Raw genomic sequence first — 21,216 nt, 5'->3', positions numbered from 1 at the left:
GGCTCTGCCCAGCAAACCAAGCAGCCCTGGTTTGGGACGATGTCTCTGTGTCTAGGAGGTGCTGTGTGCCGATCTTTGGTTTAGTGATGGGTGAGTGAACTCGCCGTCCGTAACTTCCGGCCGGGGAGGACCAGACCCTTCAGGGACCTGCAACATCCACCCCATGGTGTGGAGCCTGGAAAAGTCCCAAGCAGTCACCACAGAGGAGGCCTCGCCCCTGTGCTGCCTCCTTCAGCTCCATCTTCGTCCAGATTCAAGCTTGTTGAGCTGGGTGTCATTGGGTTGTGGTCTTGGCATCTGGGTTTCAGCTTCTTTTAATCTTTTTTTTTTTTTAATTTATTTGAAAAGCAGAGTTCCAGAGAGGGAGGGAGGGAGGAGGGGAAAGAGGAAAGATCATTCATCTGCTGGTTCACTTCCCAAATGACTACAATGGCTGGGACTGGGCCAGGCTGAAGCCAGGAGCTTCTTCCAGGCCTCCCACATAGATGGCAGGGACCCAAGCACTTGGGCCATTTTCTACTGCTTTTCCAGCCCATTAGCAAGGAGCTGGATTGGAAGCGGAGCAGCTAGGACTCGAACCTACATGTGTATGGGGTGCCAGTGTCACAGACAGCAGCTTAACCCATGTGCCTCTGCACTGGCCCCAACTTCTTTAATCTTTATGCATCCACTGATCCTTTTAACATGAACTCCAGCGATGTGATTTTGTAGTGCCCTATGCCATCATGTGTGCTGTGAGAAACTGGCCAGAGAATTTTTCCTCTCCCAGTGAGGTTTGTGTATCTGTGAAATTCACTTAGTCTCTTTGACAGCGTCAGTATTGACATTTTTAGGGGGCATGTCTTTGAAATTTTAGCTCTGGGCCCGATTTTTGCACCTGTGTTAGGAGATGGTGAGGCTCCTCACTGTGGAATCCAAATGCCAGGAAGAAATGAAATCTGTGCTCTTTGGGGGGCTTGTTTTCTCATTAATGTGCCTTAGAATAAGTGTTTAGGGCTCTGATTTGAAACGTGTACCATTAAAATAAGTAGTTCAACTTTAAAAAAAAAAAAAAAAATGGAGAGGCATAGAGGGCTCCTGTGCGCTGGCTCACTCCCCAGCTGTCTGCAATGGCAGGTGGTCTTGAAGCTGGGAACCAGGAACTCAATCCAGGTCTCCCAGCTGGGTGGCAAGTACCCGATTACTTGAGCCATCACCTGCTGCCTCCCGGTGTGTGCTCTCCAGGAAACTGGAACTGGGTATCAGAAGTGGGTATCAAACCCAGGCGCCCTGATGGTGGATATGGGCGTTCTGGTGGGATGCTTACCCACCAGTCCAAATGCTAAGTGGTCCAATGCTTGCTTAAGGGCTGGAAGCTCTGGGTGAGCCTGCTGGTTGGGGTTTTGCTTTGCTCTTTTTGGATGAACTGTTTTAGGCACCCTGGAGCAGAGGAGGAGCTCTGTGAAGTTTGCTGCGTGCAGCCTTCTCTGTGTGCCCTTAATTAACATAAGAGAGAGAGAAATGGTTAAAAATCTGTTCTTGTGAAGTCTGATGGAGACTCTTCGTCTGTTCCAGCAGCCTTGGGGAATGTCAGGCAGCCATCAGCGTGACACACAGCTCTGGGGCTGGGAATCCTACGTATCTTTCTGGGTGCACTCGATATTTTGTGCAGTCTGAGGAAGCTCATGTAAAGTGAAGATGAGCATCGGTTGTGTCATTAAAGATGACGGATGTTTCCCATCTCATGCAAAAAGGAAGAAAACGAATCTGTAGGAGTGATCCACTGTGCGCCAGTTACCCAGCTCTGTTTTATTTAGTGTTCGGTGTTCCAGGAAAGACGTTGGAAGCCAGTGAGGTGCTGGGTGTACCTGACTGCGCCCCAACCTTCAAGACAGCTGCTCCCCACCCAGAGCCAGTAGTTCTCCTCTCTGCCCCCTCCAAACCCACCCCGCTGCCATTTCCAAGTGCAGGCCATCATGGGTGGGTGGGGACGAGGCCGCTGGGGATACTTGCATCCCAGGGCAGAGAGCCCGGACTTCAGCCCTGCTCTGCTCGCCATTCTAGCTTCCTGCTAATGCACACCCCAGGAGGCAGCAGATGATGGATCGGGTACTTGGGTCCCTGCCACCCATGTGGGAGACTGATTGAGAGTTTTGGCTCCTGGCTTCAGTCTGGCCCAGCCCCAGCTGTTGTGGGCATTTCAGGAGTAAAGCACAGATGGGAGAACACCTCTCTCTGTCTCTCTCTGTCTCTGTCTTTCTCTCTCTCTCTCTCTCAGGGACATAGGCTCTCAGTGAATGCCATCAAATGCATTCCAGAGAGCTGACACGTGACTCTGTCTCTGGCCCCGCGCCCCTGTTGTGATAAGAGTAGGGCATTCTGTAAGCCGATTCTGCGTTTTTATTACTGGAGATTTACATAATCGCCCATGCTTGTGAGACAACCAGTATTTATCCCATAGTGTGTAATTGCAATATAGTTAGTTCTTTTTGTTGATTAAAAACAAGTATATTCCATGGAGTTAATGGCTTGATTTTACGAACGCTTTCTCTTACGCATTATGGCATCATTCATAATAGTAAAAAAATAGAAAATATTATAGGTCTCATCATATTCCTTTCTCCACATCATTTTTCAAAGATACTGTTTGATGGTAAGAACTTAACAGAATTGCTGACTGCTGTCAGTAGCTGGGAAGTCACTTCTTCTTAACTGTTGGCAGTTATACGTAGACTTGACCATCAGTTAATAGCACATTTTATCTTGGTTGGAGTTAATTTAGCCAGTTGGCAGTATTTCTTGGCAAACCCAATATGAAAATGGAGACGTTATCCTTTGTTAACTCTTCAGTCACGTACAGCTCATCGGGGCTGATGGTTTCTGGGGATTCTGTGTCCTGAACGAGTTCTCTTGCCCTACGGGGAGGGAACAGTGAGGTCTGGATTCAGTCAGTCAAGGGATTTCTACCGAGCCGGGACTGTTAGTGCAGAGAATGATCCCTGCTCCCACACTCGCATAAAGGAACGGAAGGAATGAGTTGCAAGTGCCGGTGGAAGGCAGCACGCGCTGTGGAGTTGGGAAGGAGGGCGGGAGGGTGGGAGGGTGGGAGTGTCGGGCTGGGCTGGAGGGGCGCTCCTACAAACGGGGACTCGGGAAGCTCTCCTGAGAAGCTGGCTTTGAAGCCAAGACCCGGCAGAGAAATGAATGCTCACCTGTTATGCTCTGTGTGTTTTCGGAGCCAGAATGGCCAGGTACAACCTGGCAGTATACAAAGGACAGTGCATGGCCAAATTGTGGGTGTGCACAGTGGGCTCAGGCCATGTGAGTGGCACGTGTTTAGTAAGTTGGTCTTTCTCTTCTAATCCTCTTTTGGTAAATAGGATTGCAAGGGATGAAATTTCTTTAAAAAAATATGTATATCTTGAAAATCACAGTGGGTGGGGCGGGGCGAGACCCATTGATCTTCCATCTACTGGTTCACTCTCCAGATGGTTGCAATAGCCAGGGCTGGGCCAGGCTGAAGCCAGGAGCCAGGAGCTTTATCCGGGTCTCCCACATAAGTGGCCGGGGGCCCAAACACTTGGGCCATCTTCTGCTCTTTCTAGGCCATTGGCAGGGAGCTGGATGAGGAGTGGAGCAGCTGAGATGCAAACCCGCGCCCCTGTGGGATTTAGGCATCACAGGCTGTGTCTTTACCTGCTGTTGCACAGCACCAGCCCCGAGACTTTCTTCTAATGGATGACTATTTAAAATAGAGATAGATAGAAAATAGTAGGCAATTCTTTTCGAAGGGAAAACAAAAACAAAACAAAACCAAGTGTGGAATGAGCTTTGGGTTCAAGCGCAGTAGTCTTCGCAGATTCATTACTTTTATTCCGGCTGGTGACATCGTTATGCTAATGAGGACGGCTGGGGATGACAGAGGCAAAGCCAGAGGTGGTCCTTCAAATTCAGGACAGCTCTTAAGGGGATGCTTAAGCAGCCATGGACCAGGGAGCACTTGAGCCCTGCCTCTGTGACCTGGGCAGGCTGCCTTAGCTCCTCGGCTTCTCGGAATGACTAATTGTTTGCTGGATACGGGCTGGGCACGTTGGGTACATCATCTTGTTTAACCAGATAAGCTTTCCCAGATAACCGTTCCAGTCCTTGTCTGGCTCTGCAGTTCCTTTCTCTTTGATTTGCCAAAGACACAGTCAGGCTGCCCTTAGGAACTGAAGCCAGGCCACAGTTGGGCTTTGCCCAGTCCGTCCTAGCTTCAGCCGGGGAGCAGGGCTGGGCCTGCCCTTCCTGGTTTTTCTCCCCTTGCTGAGAGTCACGTCCTGTTCAGCATTTCTTTGTGCGTGGGGCGGGGTGGTTCTGGCTGCGCTGGCTTCAGGTTCTGTGACTTGGGATAGAGCTGCTGATGAGTGGAGTATGAAGCTGCAGGCAGGGTGAGGACTTCCCCCTGCGCTCTTCCAGGCCCCCTTCTGTAGTCAAGGCACCGTAAGGATGCTTGCGCCGACCTCTGCTGTGAGCATGTTTGCTGTGGATCCGCCTTCTGAAGATCTGTCGGCTGGCACACGGTGCCCCTTCCAGCTCTGACGTCCTAAGGCTGTCTCTGACGCGAGTGCATTGGGACGGCTGTACCAGCGCAGACGCCTCGCCTGGGGCATCAGAGCACTGGTGTGCGCACAGCCCCTCTGCCCTGACTTCGCCTGGTCGGGTACCTTGGGTGCGTGCCAGCTGCCCAGCCTGTTGTTGGAGGCTCCCGCGCTCACCTCTCTGCCGTCTTGCCCCCCTCACCCCGTAGATGATGCACCAGGTGGAGGGGCAGCAGAAGAACCTGGTGCACGCCATCGAGTCCCTGCCGGGCTCCGGCCCGCTCACCGCCTTGGACCAGGACCTGCTGCTGCTCAAGGCCACGTCTGCTGCTACCCTCAGCTGCCTCGGGGAGTGCCTCAGCTTGTTACAGCAGAGCGTGCACCAGGTGGGCCAGCCCAGCCACAAGCCAGGGGCCTCCGGTAAGACCCCCGGGGCTGTCTGCCGGGGCGTGGGGGGGGGGGGTCCTCCTCCTCGCCTCCCTCCCCTAACTCCACGCATGGCTCCACTGCCCACCCACCTCTCCTTGTATCGACGTGTGGCCCCATTCCTCCATGCCCCGTCCCTGTCCATTTGGGGGGGCGTTTTCTCCTTCCACATGAGAAAGGTGATCTCCTAGGGGACATTGACCTAGCATGTTTGCGTAGATACCCAGAGCTCCTTTTGCACCTGCTGGCACCACCTTGTGCGTCTCCTGCCTCCATGATTGTGGCCCTTGGTCTGTGGCTGTGCAGTGCAGCCTCTGTCCCCTCATTTCCATGGTGGGGTGGGGGCTTCCAGCCCCTCTCTGCTCACACTCAGCCTCCAGCTCTGCCCCCTCACCCTGCTGTCGTGAACACCCTTGGGTGTGTTCCCTGTGTGAGGATCTCTCTGGGGTACATAACAGCAGCATCTCCGGGTCTTCATCATGGAGCCGGGAACAGTGACTTGACAGTGACTTGATCTGTGGCTCTGGGGTCTTTTGATGAACCGGGACCCAAGGCAAGGGCGCCTGACACTCCCCTCGTTCCATGCGTCCCTCGCGTGCCCCCTGCCCTCCTTGCGCTGAGATGGGAAGGGAGGGTTGGTGTTCTGGGTGCACCTGTGTGGGGGCCTCGGGTTTCTCTCTACGACCTCCCTCCATGAGGTCCCGAGCTCTGGCCCTGCTGGCGTCCAGCCACGGCTGCCTGTTTTCCGAGAGCCTTGAGAGGTGAGTGTTCTCATGCCCATCTCTCGGGGGAGACACGGATGCTCAGGGCGGCTCGGTGGGTTGCCCTGGCCACCTGGCTAAGCGGCAGAGCTGAGGTGCGAGATGGGCTCACGGCTCCCCCGGCTTGTTCAGTGCAGAGCAGAGCCCCCACCCGGGGCTCTGGGTCCCCACACTGGGACTGACGGCCGTGTGTCGCCGGCATCACGTTCTCTCAGGGCCGGCGTCTGTTCACTTTTCTGAATTCTTTAGAAATGATTCCAGACTTCAGAAAACTGCAGGAATTCTGTGAGAAATTCCCAGGCACCCCTTGTTGGTTTCCCCCAGGATAGCCCCGCGTGATGTCTGCTGCTTCATCTTTCTCTCCGTGTAAGCTTTCTTCCCTCCTAAGTACTTTCCAGTGTCTTTTCTTTAAGAAGAAAGTGGAGGGGCCCTCTGGAGTGGGCGTTGTGGTGCAGCGGGCTAACCTGCCACATTTCAGATCGGAGCACCGGTCCAGGTGCCGGCTGATCCGCGGCCAATCCAGCTCCCTGCTGATGCTCCTAGGAAAGCTGCCAGAGATACGCCAAGTGCTGGGGGCCCTGCACCCATGTGGGAGCCCTGGGTGGAGTTCCGGGATCCTGACCCAGCTCCAACCATGTGGTCATCTGGGGAGTGAACCGGTGGATGGAATCTTCTCCCCTCCCTTCTCTCCTCCCTCTCTCCCTCTCTCCCTCTCTCACTCTCTCTCTCTCTTTCCTCCTTCTTTCTTTCTCCCCCCTCTCCTCTCTCTCTCTCTCTCTCTCTCTCTCTCTCCATCCCTCCCTCCCTCTCTCCTCCCTCTCTTTCTCTTTCTCTCTCTCACACACACACACTTTCCAATTTCCTCTGTGTCTCTGGTGTTTCCCAGGGGCCTGCAGAGACAAAGCTCAAATGCCAGCCTTGTGGAGGTGGCGGGCGGGTCGACCTGGGAGCCTTCTGGGATGACAGGGCCTCCGTTGGTATTGCTTCCCTCCCCTGCTCTTGCCCACGCGTCCACCCTGCTTCCCTCTGGTCACCTTCATCAGGAAGCTGCAGGGAGCCCAGGGCCTCAGGAGCACCAACCTGTTGCCCTGTCCGTCCATTGTATGCCAGAGCCTGGGTGGTGGTGCAGCAGGTCAGGCTGCCTCTTGGGCCACCCACATCCCCTACGGGTGCCAGTTTGAGTCCCGGCTGTTCCACTTCCAATCCAGCTCCTTGCTAACGTGCCTGAGAATCGGCGGGAGATGGCCCAAGTGTTTGTGTCGCTGCCGCACACATGGGGAGTAAAAAACAAACGAATTCCTGCATCCAGAACACCATTGTTGCTAGCAGTTGGCAAGAGAATTCTAGAATTCCAAGTTCTGGTGACCCCGTCCCTTCCCCTACCCCCAACCATGTTTGTTTAGAGTCTCAGGCTCTGAGGTCGATCGAAGCTCCATCAGCCCCCCACACACTGATAAAAACATAATGGTTACGTCCAGGGCGCTCAGGCTGTGTTCATGGAAATCCAAGCCCCATGAGAGGGTTTTCCATTGGGCGTGTGGTAGGCAGAGCGGCCCCCGGGACCTGCGGCCTGGGAGATACCTGTTCACCTTGTTCTTTCTGAACTTTGCACTAGTTTTTATTTTTATTTTTCCCACCCCTGCTGTCCTTTGGATCAGAAGTGACCCGGTGGTCCTGCAGCTGTGTCCTGGGGGACGCGCTCCCTCTCAAATATCAGCACCACTCGGCTGACACCTGGAAGCCAGTCAGTGTTCAGTGCCTCCCAACAACACACTCTGGCTTCAGCCCTGGCTCGCGGCTGATCTCGAAGGTAGCCTGTGTCTCACACACTGCCTTTAGCGTCTGTTGGTGGGGAGCCTGGCGGTCAACATCACGACGGTAACAGGGCTCTGTGGCCAAAGCTTGAAGGATGCGGCTCATTTTCCATTCCTGGTGGCCGCTACGTCGTCCTCAGCTGCTGAGCGTGTCTGACTTCCCCAGCTTTGCTGCGTGTCCTGCGCATGTCCGCAGGTCCCAGCGTGGGAGAGGAACCGGGCCGTCCTCCGGGCTTCCTGCCCTTGGCTTGTAAGGGTTCAGTGCCAGGGACTGGGTTTGTACTGAGGATGGACGCCTGTAACCAGCAAGCCTGTTCCAGTCCTACTTGACAGCACGATGGGTGCAAAGCATACTTAGGGGATGGCCTTGGGGTCAGGGATGTCAGCCCATGGGGTGCAGACCCTCAGAGGACGATGGGAACGATACAGGTGCCCTAGGACATCAGTGAGGGCAAAGGACCAGGAGACACAGCCCAGGCAGGAGAACCGGGGCACAATTCAGGATGCCTTCCTTAACGTACCCTCCCATCCTCTCGTAAGGTGTCTGGGGAGGGTCAGTTGCTCAGCCAGGGTGCACGGGCCTCCCGCTGTGGAATATGACAATGTGGACTAAATGGGTGAGACTGCCGGAGATCCTCTGCTTGGCCCTGCTGCCTGTTGGCACTTCACTCTGATCCCGAAATTCCTCCAGGCCCCCAAGGAGAGGCAAAGCTTGATTTGTTCTAGAGGCAGAGAGATAGAGCGCTTCCATTCACTGCTGGTTCCCAGATGTCCTCCATGGCTGGGACTGAGCTGGGAACTCTGTCCTGGGCTTGCACATGGTGGCAGGAACCCAACTCACTGTTGCCTTCCAACGTCGGTGTAGCAGGAAGCTGGAGTCAGGAGCCAGAGCTGGGAACCCAATCCAGGTGCTCCAATGTGGACGTGGGCGTCTTTATGACCAGGTTAAGCATTCACCCCAGGCCCCCTTTTTCGGCCCCGGCCCCCTTTTTATTTTTGGTCCTCGCAGCCTTTGCTTTCTGTCTCTACTCCTTCTTTCTCACCCCTGATTCTGGTGAAAATCTGCCTTGCTTGTGGGCACCTTTTTTTTAAAAGATTCATTTTATTTATTTGAGAGAGAGAGAGGTCCTCCATCCGCTGGCTCACTCCAGATGGCCATAACGGCTGGAGCTGCGCTGATCTGGAGCCAGGAGCCTCCTCCAGGTTTTCCATGCAGATGCAGGGGCCCAAGCACTTGGACCATCTTCTACTGCCTTCCCAGACCACAGCAGAGAGCTGGATCAGAAGAGGAGCAGCCAGGACTAGAACTGACGCCCCATGGGATGCTGGTACTTCAGGCCAGGGCCCTAACCCGCCGCACCACAGTGCTGGTCCCATTGGCACCTTCTTAAATTTTATAATTTAAAGTCAAAATGGAAATGTAATAATTGCTCCAATAAATAGGATATTAACAGAAGAGCTAGCACTGCAGTGTATTTTGTCAAGGTGGGTAAGACAGAGAGAGATGCATAGACAGAGAGCTCCCATCTGCTAGCTCAAGCCAAATGCCTACAACAGCTGGGGCTTGGCCAGGCCAAAGCCAAGAGGCAGGAGCTCGGTCAAGCTCTCCCGGGGGGGGTGGCAGGGGCCCAAGTTCTTGACCTGTCGCCTGCCCTAACATGTGCACGAGCAGGGAGCTGGAGTCGGCGCAGGGTGGGTTTTAAACCCAAGCACTGTGACAGGGGATGCAGGCATGCCAAGCCGCGTGTTCACTGCTGTGCCCAGCGCCCGCCCCGTGGGTATTTGTTACAGCCGTCTGAGTGAAGGCTTGGGGAGGCAGCACTGGCCTGCTGAAAGCAGTTAGATCCCAGGCCCTGGGCTTCCCCCCAGAACAGCGCCTGGGTTTTCCCCAGGTTTGGGAATGTTGGTCCTTGTCTATTGGAAGACGCTTTCTGGTTTGCTGAATGCAGGGGGCTACGGGAAGAGGGAGGGTGCTGCCGCTGGCCTCGTGGAGGGACCGGAGTCTGGGCCTCCAGCAGAGCTCGGAGCTGAGAACACATAGACAGTTGCACCATCAAACCCTGGCCCTTCAGAACTGCCTTTGGTTTTTCTGCTATGTCTGCTGTTTTTTGCCCCTTTCCTTAAATGTTGCCACACATCTCTTATTTTCTTTCTTACTACCAAGTGGGTTACATTTCCTTTACTTGTTTTTAGTGTTTTGGTGATAAATTTTGAAAAATCTGTAAATTCAAGTGGGAGGGTTTTTTTTTGGCAGGCAGAGTGGACAGTTAGAGAGAGAGATAGAAAGGTCTTCCGGCCGGCCCCGCGGCTAATCCTCTGCCTGCGGCGCCGGCACACCGGGTTCTAGTCCCGGTCGGGGCACCGACTCTGTCCCGGTTGCCCCTCTTCCAGGCCAGCTCTCTGCTGTGGCCAGGGAGTGCAGTGGAGGATGGTGCAAGTGCTTGGGCCCTGCACCCCATGGGAGACCAGGAGAAGCACCTGTCTCTCTCTCTCTCACTGTCTACTCTGCCTGTCAAATAAATAAATTAAAAAAAAAGAAAGGTCTTCCTTTTTTCCATTGGTTCACCCCCCAATGGCTGCTGCAGCCGGCGCACCGCGCTGATCTGAAGCCAGGATCCAGGTGCTTCTCCTGGTCTCCCATGGGGTGCAGAGCCCAAGGACTTGGGCCACCCTCCATTGCCTTCCCAGGCCACAGCAGAGAGCTGGACTGGAAGAGGAGCAGCCGGGACAGAATCCGGCGCCCTGACCGGGACTAGAACCTGGTGTGCTGGCACCGCAGGCAGAGGATTAGCCTATTGAGCCGTGGCAGAGTTTTTTTTTTTTTTTTTTTTTTTTTTTTTTAGATTTCTGTATTTATTTGAAAGGCAGTGAGACAGGCAGAAAGAGGGGCATATCTTCCACCTGTTGGATCACTCTCCAAATGACCACAACAGCCACAGGCAAACGCCAGGAGCTGGGGACTCCAAGTGTCTCACATTGTCAGGGCCCCAACCCAAGCCATCATATTCTACCCCCCAGATGCATTAGCAGGGAGCAGCCGGGCCTTGAACCAGTGCTCCAGGCTGGGATAGCAGCATTGCGGGCGGTGGCTTAGCCCCCAGAGGTGGAGTTTCGTGGGCGTACTCTATCCTGCACTTGAGTAGTCACCCAGGTTGAGGACGACTCGCCGTCGTTGAATCTTTCCTGTAGCACTGAAGTGGGGCTGCCTCTTTCCCCGCCTTTGCCTCCAGGCCACTGCTCCACTTCTGGGTGTTACCACGTGGGCTCGTGTCCTTAGTGTTTTAGTGTTAGTGGAATGCTGATGGATGCACAGGAGCGACCAGTACTTTTTTTTAAGAAGCCTTTTATTTAATGAACACAAATTTCATAGGTACAGCTTTAGGAATATAGCAGTTCTTCCCCCCATACCCACCCTCCCACCCCTACTCCTGACCCACCTTCTGCTCCCTCTCCCATCCCATTCATTAAGATTTGTTTTTCATTAACTTTATATACAGAAGACCAACTCTATGCCAAGTAAAGATTTCAACAGTTTGCACTCACACAGACACACACCAGGTATAAAGTACACATTAATAGCAAGTTTTACAGTTATTTCTCATAGTACAACTCATTTAAGGACAGAGGTCCTACATGGGGAGCAAGTGCACAGTGACTCCTGTTGTTGATTTAACAATTGATACTCTTATTTTTTGACGTCAGTGACCACCTGAGGTTCTTGACATGAGCTGCCAAGGCTATGGAAGCCTCTTGAGTCCACAAACTCCATTGTTATTTAGACAGGGCCATAGGCAAAGTGGAAGTTCTCTCCTCCCTTCAGAGAAAGGTGCCTACTTCTTTGATGATCCCTTCTTTTCACTGGGATCTCACTCAGAGATCTTTCATGTAGATCATTTTTTTTTGCCAGAGTGTCTTGGCTTTCTATGCCTGATTTCAGGCATATAACTCTCATGGGTTCTTCAGCCAGATCTGAATGCCTTAAGGGCTGATACTGAGGCCAGAGTGCTGTTTAGGACATTTATCATTCCATGAGTCTGCTGTGTGGACTGCTTCCCATGTTGGAACTTTGTCTTTTTAATTCTATCATTATTACCAGACACTTGGTCTTATTTAAGTGGCAAATACTCTTTTAAAAGTCACTTTGACGTTGACATTCAGCGAATCACCATGTTTAGAAAATTATCCACATTCAGTCCCAGGGCCAGAGCTGCAGTGGGACAAGTGCAAAATCTGAGTTCGGATAAATGATGTTTTCAGGCAATTTTTTAAAAAGAAAAAATAGGGGTCAGCGCCGTGGCTCACTTGGTTAATCCTCTGCCTGTGGTGCTGGCACCTCATATGGGTGCCGGGTTCTAGTCCCGGTTGCTCCTCTTCCAGTCCAGCTCTCTGCTGTGGCCCAGGGAGGGGGGCAGTGGAGGATGGCCCAGGTACTTGGGCCCCTGCACCCACATGGGAGACTGGGACGAAGCACCTGGCTCCTGGCTTGGGATCGGCGCAGCTCTGGCTGTAACGGCTATTTGGGGGGTGAGCCAACAGAGGGAAGACCTTTCTCTCTGTCTCTCTCTCACTGTCTAACTCTGTCAAATAAATTTAAAAAAAAAAAAGTAAAAATAATTCATGAAGAACAAAATGTCAAATTTTTGAAGATTTATTTATTTATGTGAAAGCCAGAGTTAGAGAGGCCTTCCATCCTCTGGTTCACTTCCCAAAAGGCTGCAATGACCAGAGCTGGGCCAGTGCAGAGCCAGGAGCTCATTCCAAGTCTCCAGTGTGGGTGCAGGGGCCCAAGCACTTGAGCCACCTTCCAGTTCTTTCCCAGGCACGGTTGGGAGTGGAGCAGCTGGGGACTTGAACCAGTGCCCGTATGGAATGGTGGTGCTGCAGGTGGTGACTTAAGCCGCGAGACCACAGCGGCAGCCCTGAAATATCAAAACCTTACTTCAGATCAGTGTGTTAGTGTGCACTGCTATAACAGAAATCCATAGAGCGGATGGCATAAACAGGAAAGTATGTCTCACAGTTCTGAAGGTTAGAAGTTCAAGGTCAAGGTCCTGTTCCATTGGCTTTCTGGTGAGCTTCCCAGCTTGCTGGCAGCTGCCGTCTGCCGAGGTCTTCCTGTGGCCTTGATGAGCGCGTGAGGCGGAGAGGGAGCTGCGCTCTGTCTAAGGACACCAGTCCCCTTCCATCCGGACTCTGCCCGCTTGATCTCGTTTAATCTTAATTATGTCCACGAAGGCCCTGTCTCCAGACACAGTCACGTCCGACTGAGGGATTTTGGAAGAACATAAGCACTTAGTCCCTAGCAGACAACATCTAACAGGAGGCAGGTTAGGGTGGGGCGGGTGAGGGTGAGTCGTACAAGCGTCTCTGCAAAAACACTGTGTTAAATTGCACCACCTCAGTTACGGAAGGCCTTGTTGCCTCTGTGTAGGTTAGACCTGAGGTCGCTGTAGGATCAGCCAAGCCCTCGTGCCGGCCCTGCTCAGCTGTGTGTAGTTTGGTTCCTTGCTTACTACCGAGTCTTTTCCCCAGGACTTCCCAGTCTTGGGTTCCTGGTTCTGCTTCTCTCCATTGCGTACTGGTCAATGTCATGAACGAGTTATGAGGCAGGCTGTTCTCTGTGGCACCTCTGAGAGGGCCTAGAGGGCCCTGGAGCCGGCTGCCTGGGTTTTCAGCTTGAGATTGCCACTTCCTAGTTCTTCTTTTAAAAAAAAAAATATTTACTTGAAAGAGTTACACAGAGAGAGAAGGAGAAGCAGAGAGAGAGAAAGAGGTAGAGACAGAGAGAGAGAGAGGTCTTCCATCTGCTGGTTCACTCCCCAGATGGCTGCAACTGCCAGAGCTGAGCCGATCCGAAGCCAGGAGCCTGGAGCTTCTTCCGGGTCTTCCACGTGGGTGCAGGGGCCCAAGGACTTGGGCCATCTTCTACTGCTTTCCCAGGCCATGGCAGAGAACTGGATTGGAAGTGGCGCAGCCGGGGCTCGAACTGGCGCCCATATGAGATCCGGCACTGCAGGCAGCGGCTTTATCCGCTATGCCTGAGCACCAGCCCCATGCTTTTAACGGATGGAAGTTTAGCTGGGGATGAGTGTTCGTGTAGCCATCCCCCTCCGAACCTGTGAGCTTTTATTTTCATCCCTCTGTTCCTCCTCTTGTCTCCTGGCGTGTAGTGTGGCAGCAAGGTTCAAGACCCCTGATAATGGCAGGGCCAAGCAATGCCCACATGGTGACTCCCCCGTGGGTGGCAGGGACCCCAGGATTGGAGTCACCACCTGCCGTGTCCCCGGGTGCACACGAGCAGGAAGCTGGGAGGGAAGCGGAGCTGGGACTGGAACTCGGGGACTGTGACAAAAAAGGAGGGGGTGCCTCGGTGGCCTCTTAACCGCTGCCCGTGCGCCTGCCCCCACCTCAGCCGTTTCTATGAGTTCATCTCAGTGGTGGTAAATTAGTTCTCACTGCTGTGTAACCCAGTCTCCAAACCTCTCCTGGCTGTCCCGAAGCTCTATATTGATAGCTCCCCTTCTTCCCCTCCCACTCTGCAGCCCCTGGCAATCCATCAGTCTCTTTAGGATGCTCTAACAGACACTCTGCTTGACACTTGCTAACTCTGGGTATCTTTTTTAAGATTTATTTTTATGTATTTGAAAGGCAGAGTTATGCAGGGGCGAGGGGGGATGGGGAGGGAGAGATCCCTTCACTGGTTCACTCCCCAAACGGCCATAGTGGCCAGAGCAGGACTAGGCGGAAGCCAGGAGCCTGGGACTCCATCCGGGTCTCCTCTGTAGGTGGCAGGGGCCCAAGCACTTGGGCCATCCTCTGCTGCTCTCCCAGGCACATTAGCAGGGAGCTGGATTGGAAGTGGAGCAGCTGGGACTCCAACCAGTGCCCTTATGAGCTGCCGGCATTGCAGGCTGAGCCACAGCGCTGGCCCCGTCTCTGAATATCTTAACGGTTGTTCCTTCGCTCAGTGTACACGCACTGAGCGTACCTCCTGCCGGCCGTGTTCTGGGACACAGCCATGGCTCAGGGCACCGGTGTCCCCACCCTCAAGGAGCTGGCATTGAGTAGCGGTGAAGACAGACAAGTCCATGAGTGAACCGGCCGAGTCCAGAGAGTGCCGGGTTCCTTGAAGACAGGAAGCAGAGGGGTGAGGTGGGGGTGCCTTGACCAGAAGGTTCCAGAAGGCCTGCCCGGCACGTGGTGTGGAGCTGAGCCCTGGGTTTACCCAGGAGACCTCCTCCCCTGCTGGAGAAGACCCAGAGGAGCCGCACTCTGGGAAGCAGGAGCAGCACGTGCCAAGGCGATGCACTTGGTTCCTTTGAGAGACAGGCGAAAGCTCCAGAGGGAACGGAGCATGTTGCGCAGTGCTAGGAGCGGGGGTGAGGCTGGGCTGGCTCCGGGGCAGCTTTGTACCTGCAGTGAGAAGCTACTTGACGTGTTCAGGTGGCCGAGCTCTGTGGTCTAACAATGTTGTTTAAAACAGTTGTGCATAAAAGTATACTCGGGCTGGACACCACAGTGCACACGCAGTGCACACACACACACACACACATGCATAGCTGTCTCTGTTGCCTGTTACTTTGCCCCAATCAGCCAGACTCCCTGAGTGTTAAAAGTATGAGCTGCCTGTAGATCTTTTTTTTTTTTTTTAATTTATTTGGCAGAGTTAAACAGTGAGAGAGAGAGAGACAGACAGAGAAAGGTCTTCCCTCCATTGGTTCACTCCCCCAAATGGCTGCCACGGCCGGCACTGCGCCAATCCAAAGCCAGGAACCAGGTGCTTCTCCTGGTCTCCCATGGGGTACAGGACCCAAGCACTTGGGCCATCCTCCACTGCCTTCCCGGGCCACAGCAGAGAGCTGGCCTGGAAGAGGGGCAACCGGGACTAAGAACCCTGCGCCCATATGGGATGCCAGCGCTGCGGGCGGAGGATTAACCAAGTGAGCCACGGCGCCGGCCCCTGTAGATCCTTCTTTTGAGTATCTCCAGTGAATAGGCTGGTGGGTTCATGGATAGAACATTTGAGAGTCTCAGAGGTGTTGAGTTCCAGTTCACACAAGTAAGACTGCGCCTCACTCCGCCTTTCATCCTCTGCCCTTGCTTCTCTATTCTTTATTTTGAGAGGCAGAGAAAGAACGAGCGAGCTCGCATAGGAGCACTCTTTTCCACTGGCTCACTCCCTGAGTGCCGGCAACACCTGGGCCGGGCCGAGCTGGGAACCCCAGCCAGGTCTTCCACGTGGTGGCAGGGACCCAACTCCCTGAGCTGCCTTCCACGATGCACCTTAGCAGGGAGCTAGGAACAAGAGTGGGCCTGGGAGTTGAACCCAGCCACTGGGCTTCTACCATGCACTCCTGTCCTTGCGTTTAGACCAAGAACAGAATTTACAGAACATGAATTAGCTGATTTGAGACCTATGTATTTGCATGGCAGAATTGCCATGGGGTGAGAGGTCCACCTCTGCTTCCTGCTGCCCCAGGAGCCCACATGAAAGTACTTCTGTTCTAGAACGTGACCCTTCGTAAGGCAGCATCAGAGGAGGTATTGGAGAAGACTTTGAGGAGAGCTTGTGGTTTGCTAGATTAGCATTTCCACAAGTGCTGCTTGCGGGGATGCGGTGCAGTGGGGCTTCCTGACATGTGCTACACCCGGCTGTACCCGCTGGTGGGGTGGCCTCCTGTGGTCTCACTGTTGGCATCTTTGCGCCCTGATTATTAGACCCTTTGCCCTTCAAAACACATCTTGAGCAGCCTATTTCTGAAAAAAAAAAAAATCAGACTTTTGCTCCTTACTGTAAAGATGTACAGGTGTTTTTAAGTAATTAAAAATCTCTAAGAGACATAATCTCTTTTTGACTTTGGCGACATAGGAATTATATCGTCCAAGGTTGGGAAGAAGACACAACCTGTGACGGTCTGTCTCCTGCTTTTACACAGACCCTAGTTCCTAGATTGGAGGTCAGATTCCATGCCCACGGCCTCCTGCAACGCAGACCTCACCTGCTTGCTACCCCGAGCCCGTGTGAAGTGGGTGTCCCCACGCAGGGAGGTGCAAATGTTTGGAAAATACTCAGCATCACGCGAGGTCTTTATTTCAGAACACATCCTGGGATGGCCCGGGCCCAAGTCGCACTCCACAGAGCAGCTGAGGAGCGGGGCCCTCGGCTCTTTGCCTCCAGCCAGTGCCAACATAACCTGGGCCGTTTTACCCAACTCCGCCGAGGACGGGCAGCCCTCGCAACCAGAGCCCGAGGTAAGCGCGCTCGCCACCTGTTCCGAGAGACCGTGATATCTGTGACTTGCTCAGCTCTTTGTCAGAGGAGACAAACTACAAAATGGGAGAATTGCCTTGGTGCGGCAAAGCGAGCCCCGTGCGTGCCTGATGCTCCCTCTGGCTCTTGTGTCTGGCAGCTGCCGCGGGTGAGTCGTGATCCTGCGAGGGAGGAGGACTCTCCCGTTTTGCATAGAAATGGGAGTCTCTTTAGCTTCAAGTGGGAGAAAAAAATGTAACAGGCCCATTAAGATGAAGTGGTTGACATGACGGGAGCAGTTCCAATACGCTCGGTCACTCCCCTGGGGAATGGCTTGTGCTGATCCTGCGCTCGGCTCCCGCATGCTCTGAGGGGGGCCAGGCTCCCCGGAGGCCCTGCGCTGCTGTGGGGCTCCGGCTGCAGCAAGGCACCGCCCTGCCTGGTCTCCTGCAGGTCCTGAACCCCCACTGCGCCGGCTCCGTGGCCCCTGCCGTCCGCCTTCGCGGCTCCTAACTCTGCCTGTGCGAGGCGGTGGCGGGCAGGGGCCAGGTGCAGCGTTGCCTTGGCCAGTCATCCTGTCTGTCATGAGTGCATTTGGTTGCTCTTTGATGCACGCACCTTCCTCACATGGCCTCTTGAACTGGGCTGAGAGCGGCTGTCACCGCTGTGAGAGGTTGCTCTTACTCCTGTTAGCCTGAACAGGGTGTGGCACTCAGAATCTACTTTGTAAGGGTGAACGCGCCCTGGGCATCTCCTTCCGTCCGGCCGCCCAGAGGTCCTGGTTTCCCCAGCTCTGACAGTAACGTGTAGCCTCTGTCTGCCTAGAAGGCCTGATGAGCACCTCCAAGGTGCCTGGGCGGGGTGTGAAGCAGACAGAAGGTGTGAATTCCCGCACGGCGTCCGGCCCGTGCCTGTGCAGGCTGGGCGCACAGGCAGAGCCGTGGGTGGTGACTCAAGGTAAGTCGGCAGCTGTATGAAAGCCAGGCGCCCCACTGCCACGTGGCTTGTGCTGGGGCCTGGCTGGGCTGTTGTATGAGAAAGGGTGCCTGACGGCTGATGGACCAGGGGCAAACAATACCACCATGTCCTTTGCTTTTCTGGAAAAGAACTTTTGGAGATTTGCATGGAAATAAATGTATTAAGTCTTGTTCTAGAAGGAAATTAAAACAGAGAAGTGGGCTATTAGATCTTCTTTTTAAATGTTTATTGAGAGGTAGAGTCCGACAGTGAAAGGGAGAGACGGAGAGAAAGGTCTTCCATCAGCTGGTTCACTCCTCTAACGGCTGCAGTGGCCAGAACTGAGCTGATCCAAAGCCCGGAGCTTCTTCTGAGACTCCCGTGTGGCTTCAGGGGTCCAAGCACTTGGGCCATCTTCTGCTGCTTTCCCAGAAGAGAGCTGGTTTGGAAGAGGAGCAGCCGGGACTCGAACCGGCGTCCATATGGGATGCCGGGCCCGCAGGCGGAGGATTAACCTACTGTGCCACAGCGCCGGCCCCTGTTAGACCTCGAGATGTCGTTCTGTGAGCTCTCCTTCCCAGCAGCAGCAGTCCTGGGCAAACCCTAGCCAGGGCGGTAACCTGACAGCCTCGCTCTGAGTGCCTGGTGTAACTCCTGCTTCTCCCTGGAGCCTGCATCCTGCCGCCCCTGCGGTTTGAGAGGCCAGGTCTGTTGTTGGTACATAAATGTGGTGCCCACTTGGCTTCCCCGCTCAGCAGCATTGGCGGAGCATCACCTGTAACCGTGCTTAAGAAATAACTTGCTCCCAAGTTCAGCGTTCTAGAAAAAGGCCCTGCAGGAGAAGAGATAGGCAAAGGGTCTTCCGTTCAGTTGGGAGCGATCATTAACTTCTGGCTGTCACATTTACCCTTCATGCTGTTGCCAGGGCCCTGTGAGCTATGGCTGGATGCTCCCTCACAGCCGGGGTAGGATGACATCCGGATGGGTTTCTGAGTAGGGAGAGTTAGAGTTCCCTTTGCGCATGACAACGCTTGTAGACAAGTCTGAAAACCCAAACCATCCATGTTGCTTAGACTCTGTTTTTAGGCCGCTGGGCTCTGTCTCATTTTTCTGTCTTAATTGTTGAGAAGCAAGCCCTATGCGCCCAACAGAGTTCCTGTCACAAAACGAGGTTTCCACGGCCCCTCTCCTGCGCACTCTGGACAGCCAACTCCAGGAGGGACGCAGTGAAATGCCTGAAGCTGCTTTTGATGATGAGAATCTGGTCACTCGTGCACACAGTCGCTGGGGAACTAATTTTGAGAACTGTGGTTCCTGTGGCATGTTAGCTAAATAAAAACGGCTTTCTTCTGGTTTACTGTTTTAGGTCTTTGAGAATTAAAATCAGAACATAAAAGGAATCTCCCTTCTGCTGTTTCTGGCTTGCCTGTAAGATAGCTTAAGACAGGAATACCAACGCGTTTTCAAGCTTAGTCGGTTTAATTCCCAGCCGAATACAAGCTCCAAGAGCGATGTGGGTTTTCATATCTGAGCTGTGATTGGCTGTTACCAAATGCAGCTATGTTAACATGTTATCCTGCCGGGGCCAGAACCAACTCCTGCGCAAACGACCTGTGCTTTCATGGTGAGATGCGTTGGGATGCTGGGTTCACCCAGGAGTAGAGCAGGTTTTCAACTGTCCAACGGCATTTCAAATGGGAGCTTAGACAGGAAAGAGGCTCACCTGGTGCTCTGTTCATCACAGAGTGCCTTGTTTGGGGACAAGAAGGATGGAGGTGGGGTCGACACTGAGACCGGCTTTCTCGTTCTTTAGTCTGCCCTCTTGAACGCAAAGACTGGAAGTGTAAGGATCCCCAGCCTCTGTACCGCGGGCTGCTCAGCGCATGCTGGTGAGGTGCGTCTGTGTGAGTTGTGGAAGGCCAGGTTCCTCCCGGTGCTGACTGGTGCCCGGCGAGGGCAGATGGTCTGCGTGCAGTGGTTATCTTCACGTCCCCACTACCTCTCATAGATCAAGTTCATTGTGGGGCAGACCCATGTCTGATTCTGCTCTGGAGACTCCACGTGGTTTATAAGAGTACCGTGCAGGGCTGGCGTTGTGCTGTAGCAGGTGAAGCCACTGCCTGCAGTGCCAGCATCCCACATGGGCACTGAGTTCGATTCCCAGCTGCCACTTCCATTCCGACTCCTGCTAACGCGCCTGGGAAAGCAGCAGAAGATGGCCCACATACTTGGGCCCTTGCACCCATGTGGGAGACCCAGATGAAGCTTCTGGGTCTGGCCCGGCCCAGTGTTGACCGTTGTGGCCATTTGGGGAGTGGAGCAGCAGGTGGAAGATATTCTCTGCCTCCAACTCTGCCGTTAAAATAAGTAAATCTTGGGAAAGGACCGTGTTTCGTTGACATCCCATAAGAATCTGAATGTGAATAAGGCCCGTAGTAGTGTTCATGACTGAAGGGCGTGCTTCCCTCTTGTTCTCCTTTCTGGTCCTTAGTCTCCCCCATGGGTTTCTGGTACAATAATTTCACCTGTTGAGTGACGTTTGGCTTATGTGTGCTGTGTAACATTCATTGATGGCCAAGTGTCCTGGACTCTCCTTTACTGGTTGGACCATTTCTAGCCATTGGCCTTGACCAGAGAGCGAACGGGTGCTGGACGGTGGTGGTTCTAAGTGGAAGTCTTACCAAAACCCTTTAGAAGAGCCACTGAGGCCGGCACCGCGGCTCACTAGGCTAATCCTCTGCCTGCGGCGCCGGTACCCTGGGTTCTAGTCCCAGTTGGGGCGCCAGGTTCTAGTCCCAGTTGCTCTTCTTCCAGTCCAGCTCTCTGCTGTGGCCCTGGAAGGCAGTGGAGGATGGCCCAAGTGCTTGGGCCCTGCACCCGCATGGGAGACCAGGAGGAAGCACCTGGCTCCTGGCTTTGGATTGGCGCAGTGCCCTGGCCCTAGCAGCCATTTGGAGGATGAACCAACAGAAGGAAGACCTTTCTCTCTGTCTGTCTTGCTCACTGTCTAATTCTGCCTGTCAAAAAATAAATAAATAAGGAGGGCCACTGAGAGCGTTCCATCTGGGTCCTGACACTAGAGGAGTGAGCAGTGATTTGATTATTGGTTTTTTTTTTTTCCTTCCTCTTAGTGGTCTGGAGGGAAAGTGGTCCATCATTCAGACAAATGTAGAAGATAAGCCTGCTGGCTTGCACGTCTTCAGGACTTAATGGAAGTCAGAAAGATCCGGGTTGTCCATCATCCGTTTGCTTTGTGTCTCAGTAGAGTGAGACAGTGATGATTCATTTACTTAGTTATTTGTTTACTTCGCTAGTGTTGAGACTGAGGCGTGGGGTGGAGCCCTCCTTCATTTAGTAGCTGTGCACAGCCTCGTTTGTTTCGTGTGTGTTTCTTAGCAGTTATTCTCTGCCTCTTGATGGTAGAAGCAGAGGAAATGGTTCTTAGGCAA

The 21,216-nt window shown here is 53.7% G+C and overlaps 1 protein-coding gene across 2 annotated transcripts in view; it reads left to right on the top strand.

Annotated features, from left to right (window-relative positions):
- OSBPL10 (oxysterol binding protein like 10) overlaps nt 1-21,216 on the top strand; it is a 302,134-nt gene that overhangs the window by 220,308 nt on the left and 60,610 nt on the right. For both annotated transcript variants that reach the window (XM_062215708.1, XM_062215700.1), the window contains 2 exons: nt 4,769-4,979; nt 16,658-16,812. In XM_062215708.1, coding sequence (XP_062071692.1) covers nt 4,769-4,979; nt 16,658-16,812 — 366 coding nt within the window. The remainder of the gene's footprint in view (nt 1-4,768; nt 4,980-16,657; nt 16,813-21,216) is intronic.

The sequence above is a fragment of the Lepus europaeus genome, chromosome 2 (genome assembly GCF_033115175.1).
Source record: "Lepus europaeus isolate LE1 chromosome 2, mLepTim1.pri, whole genome shotgun sequence".
NCBI lineage: Eukaryota > Metazoa > Chordata > Mammalia > Lagomorpha > Leporidae > Lepus > Lepus europaeus.
Note: the sequence above shows the minus strand (reverse complement) of the source record. Positions and strands in the feature narration are given on the sequence as shown.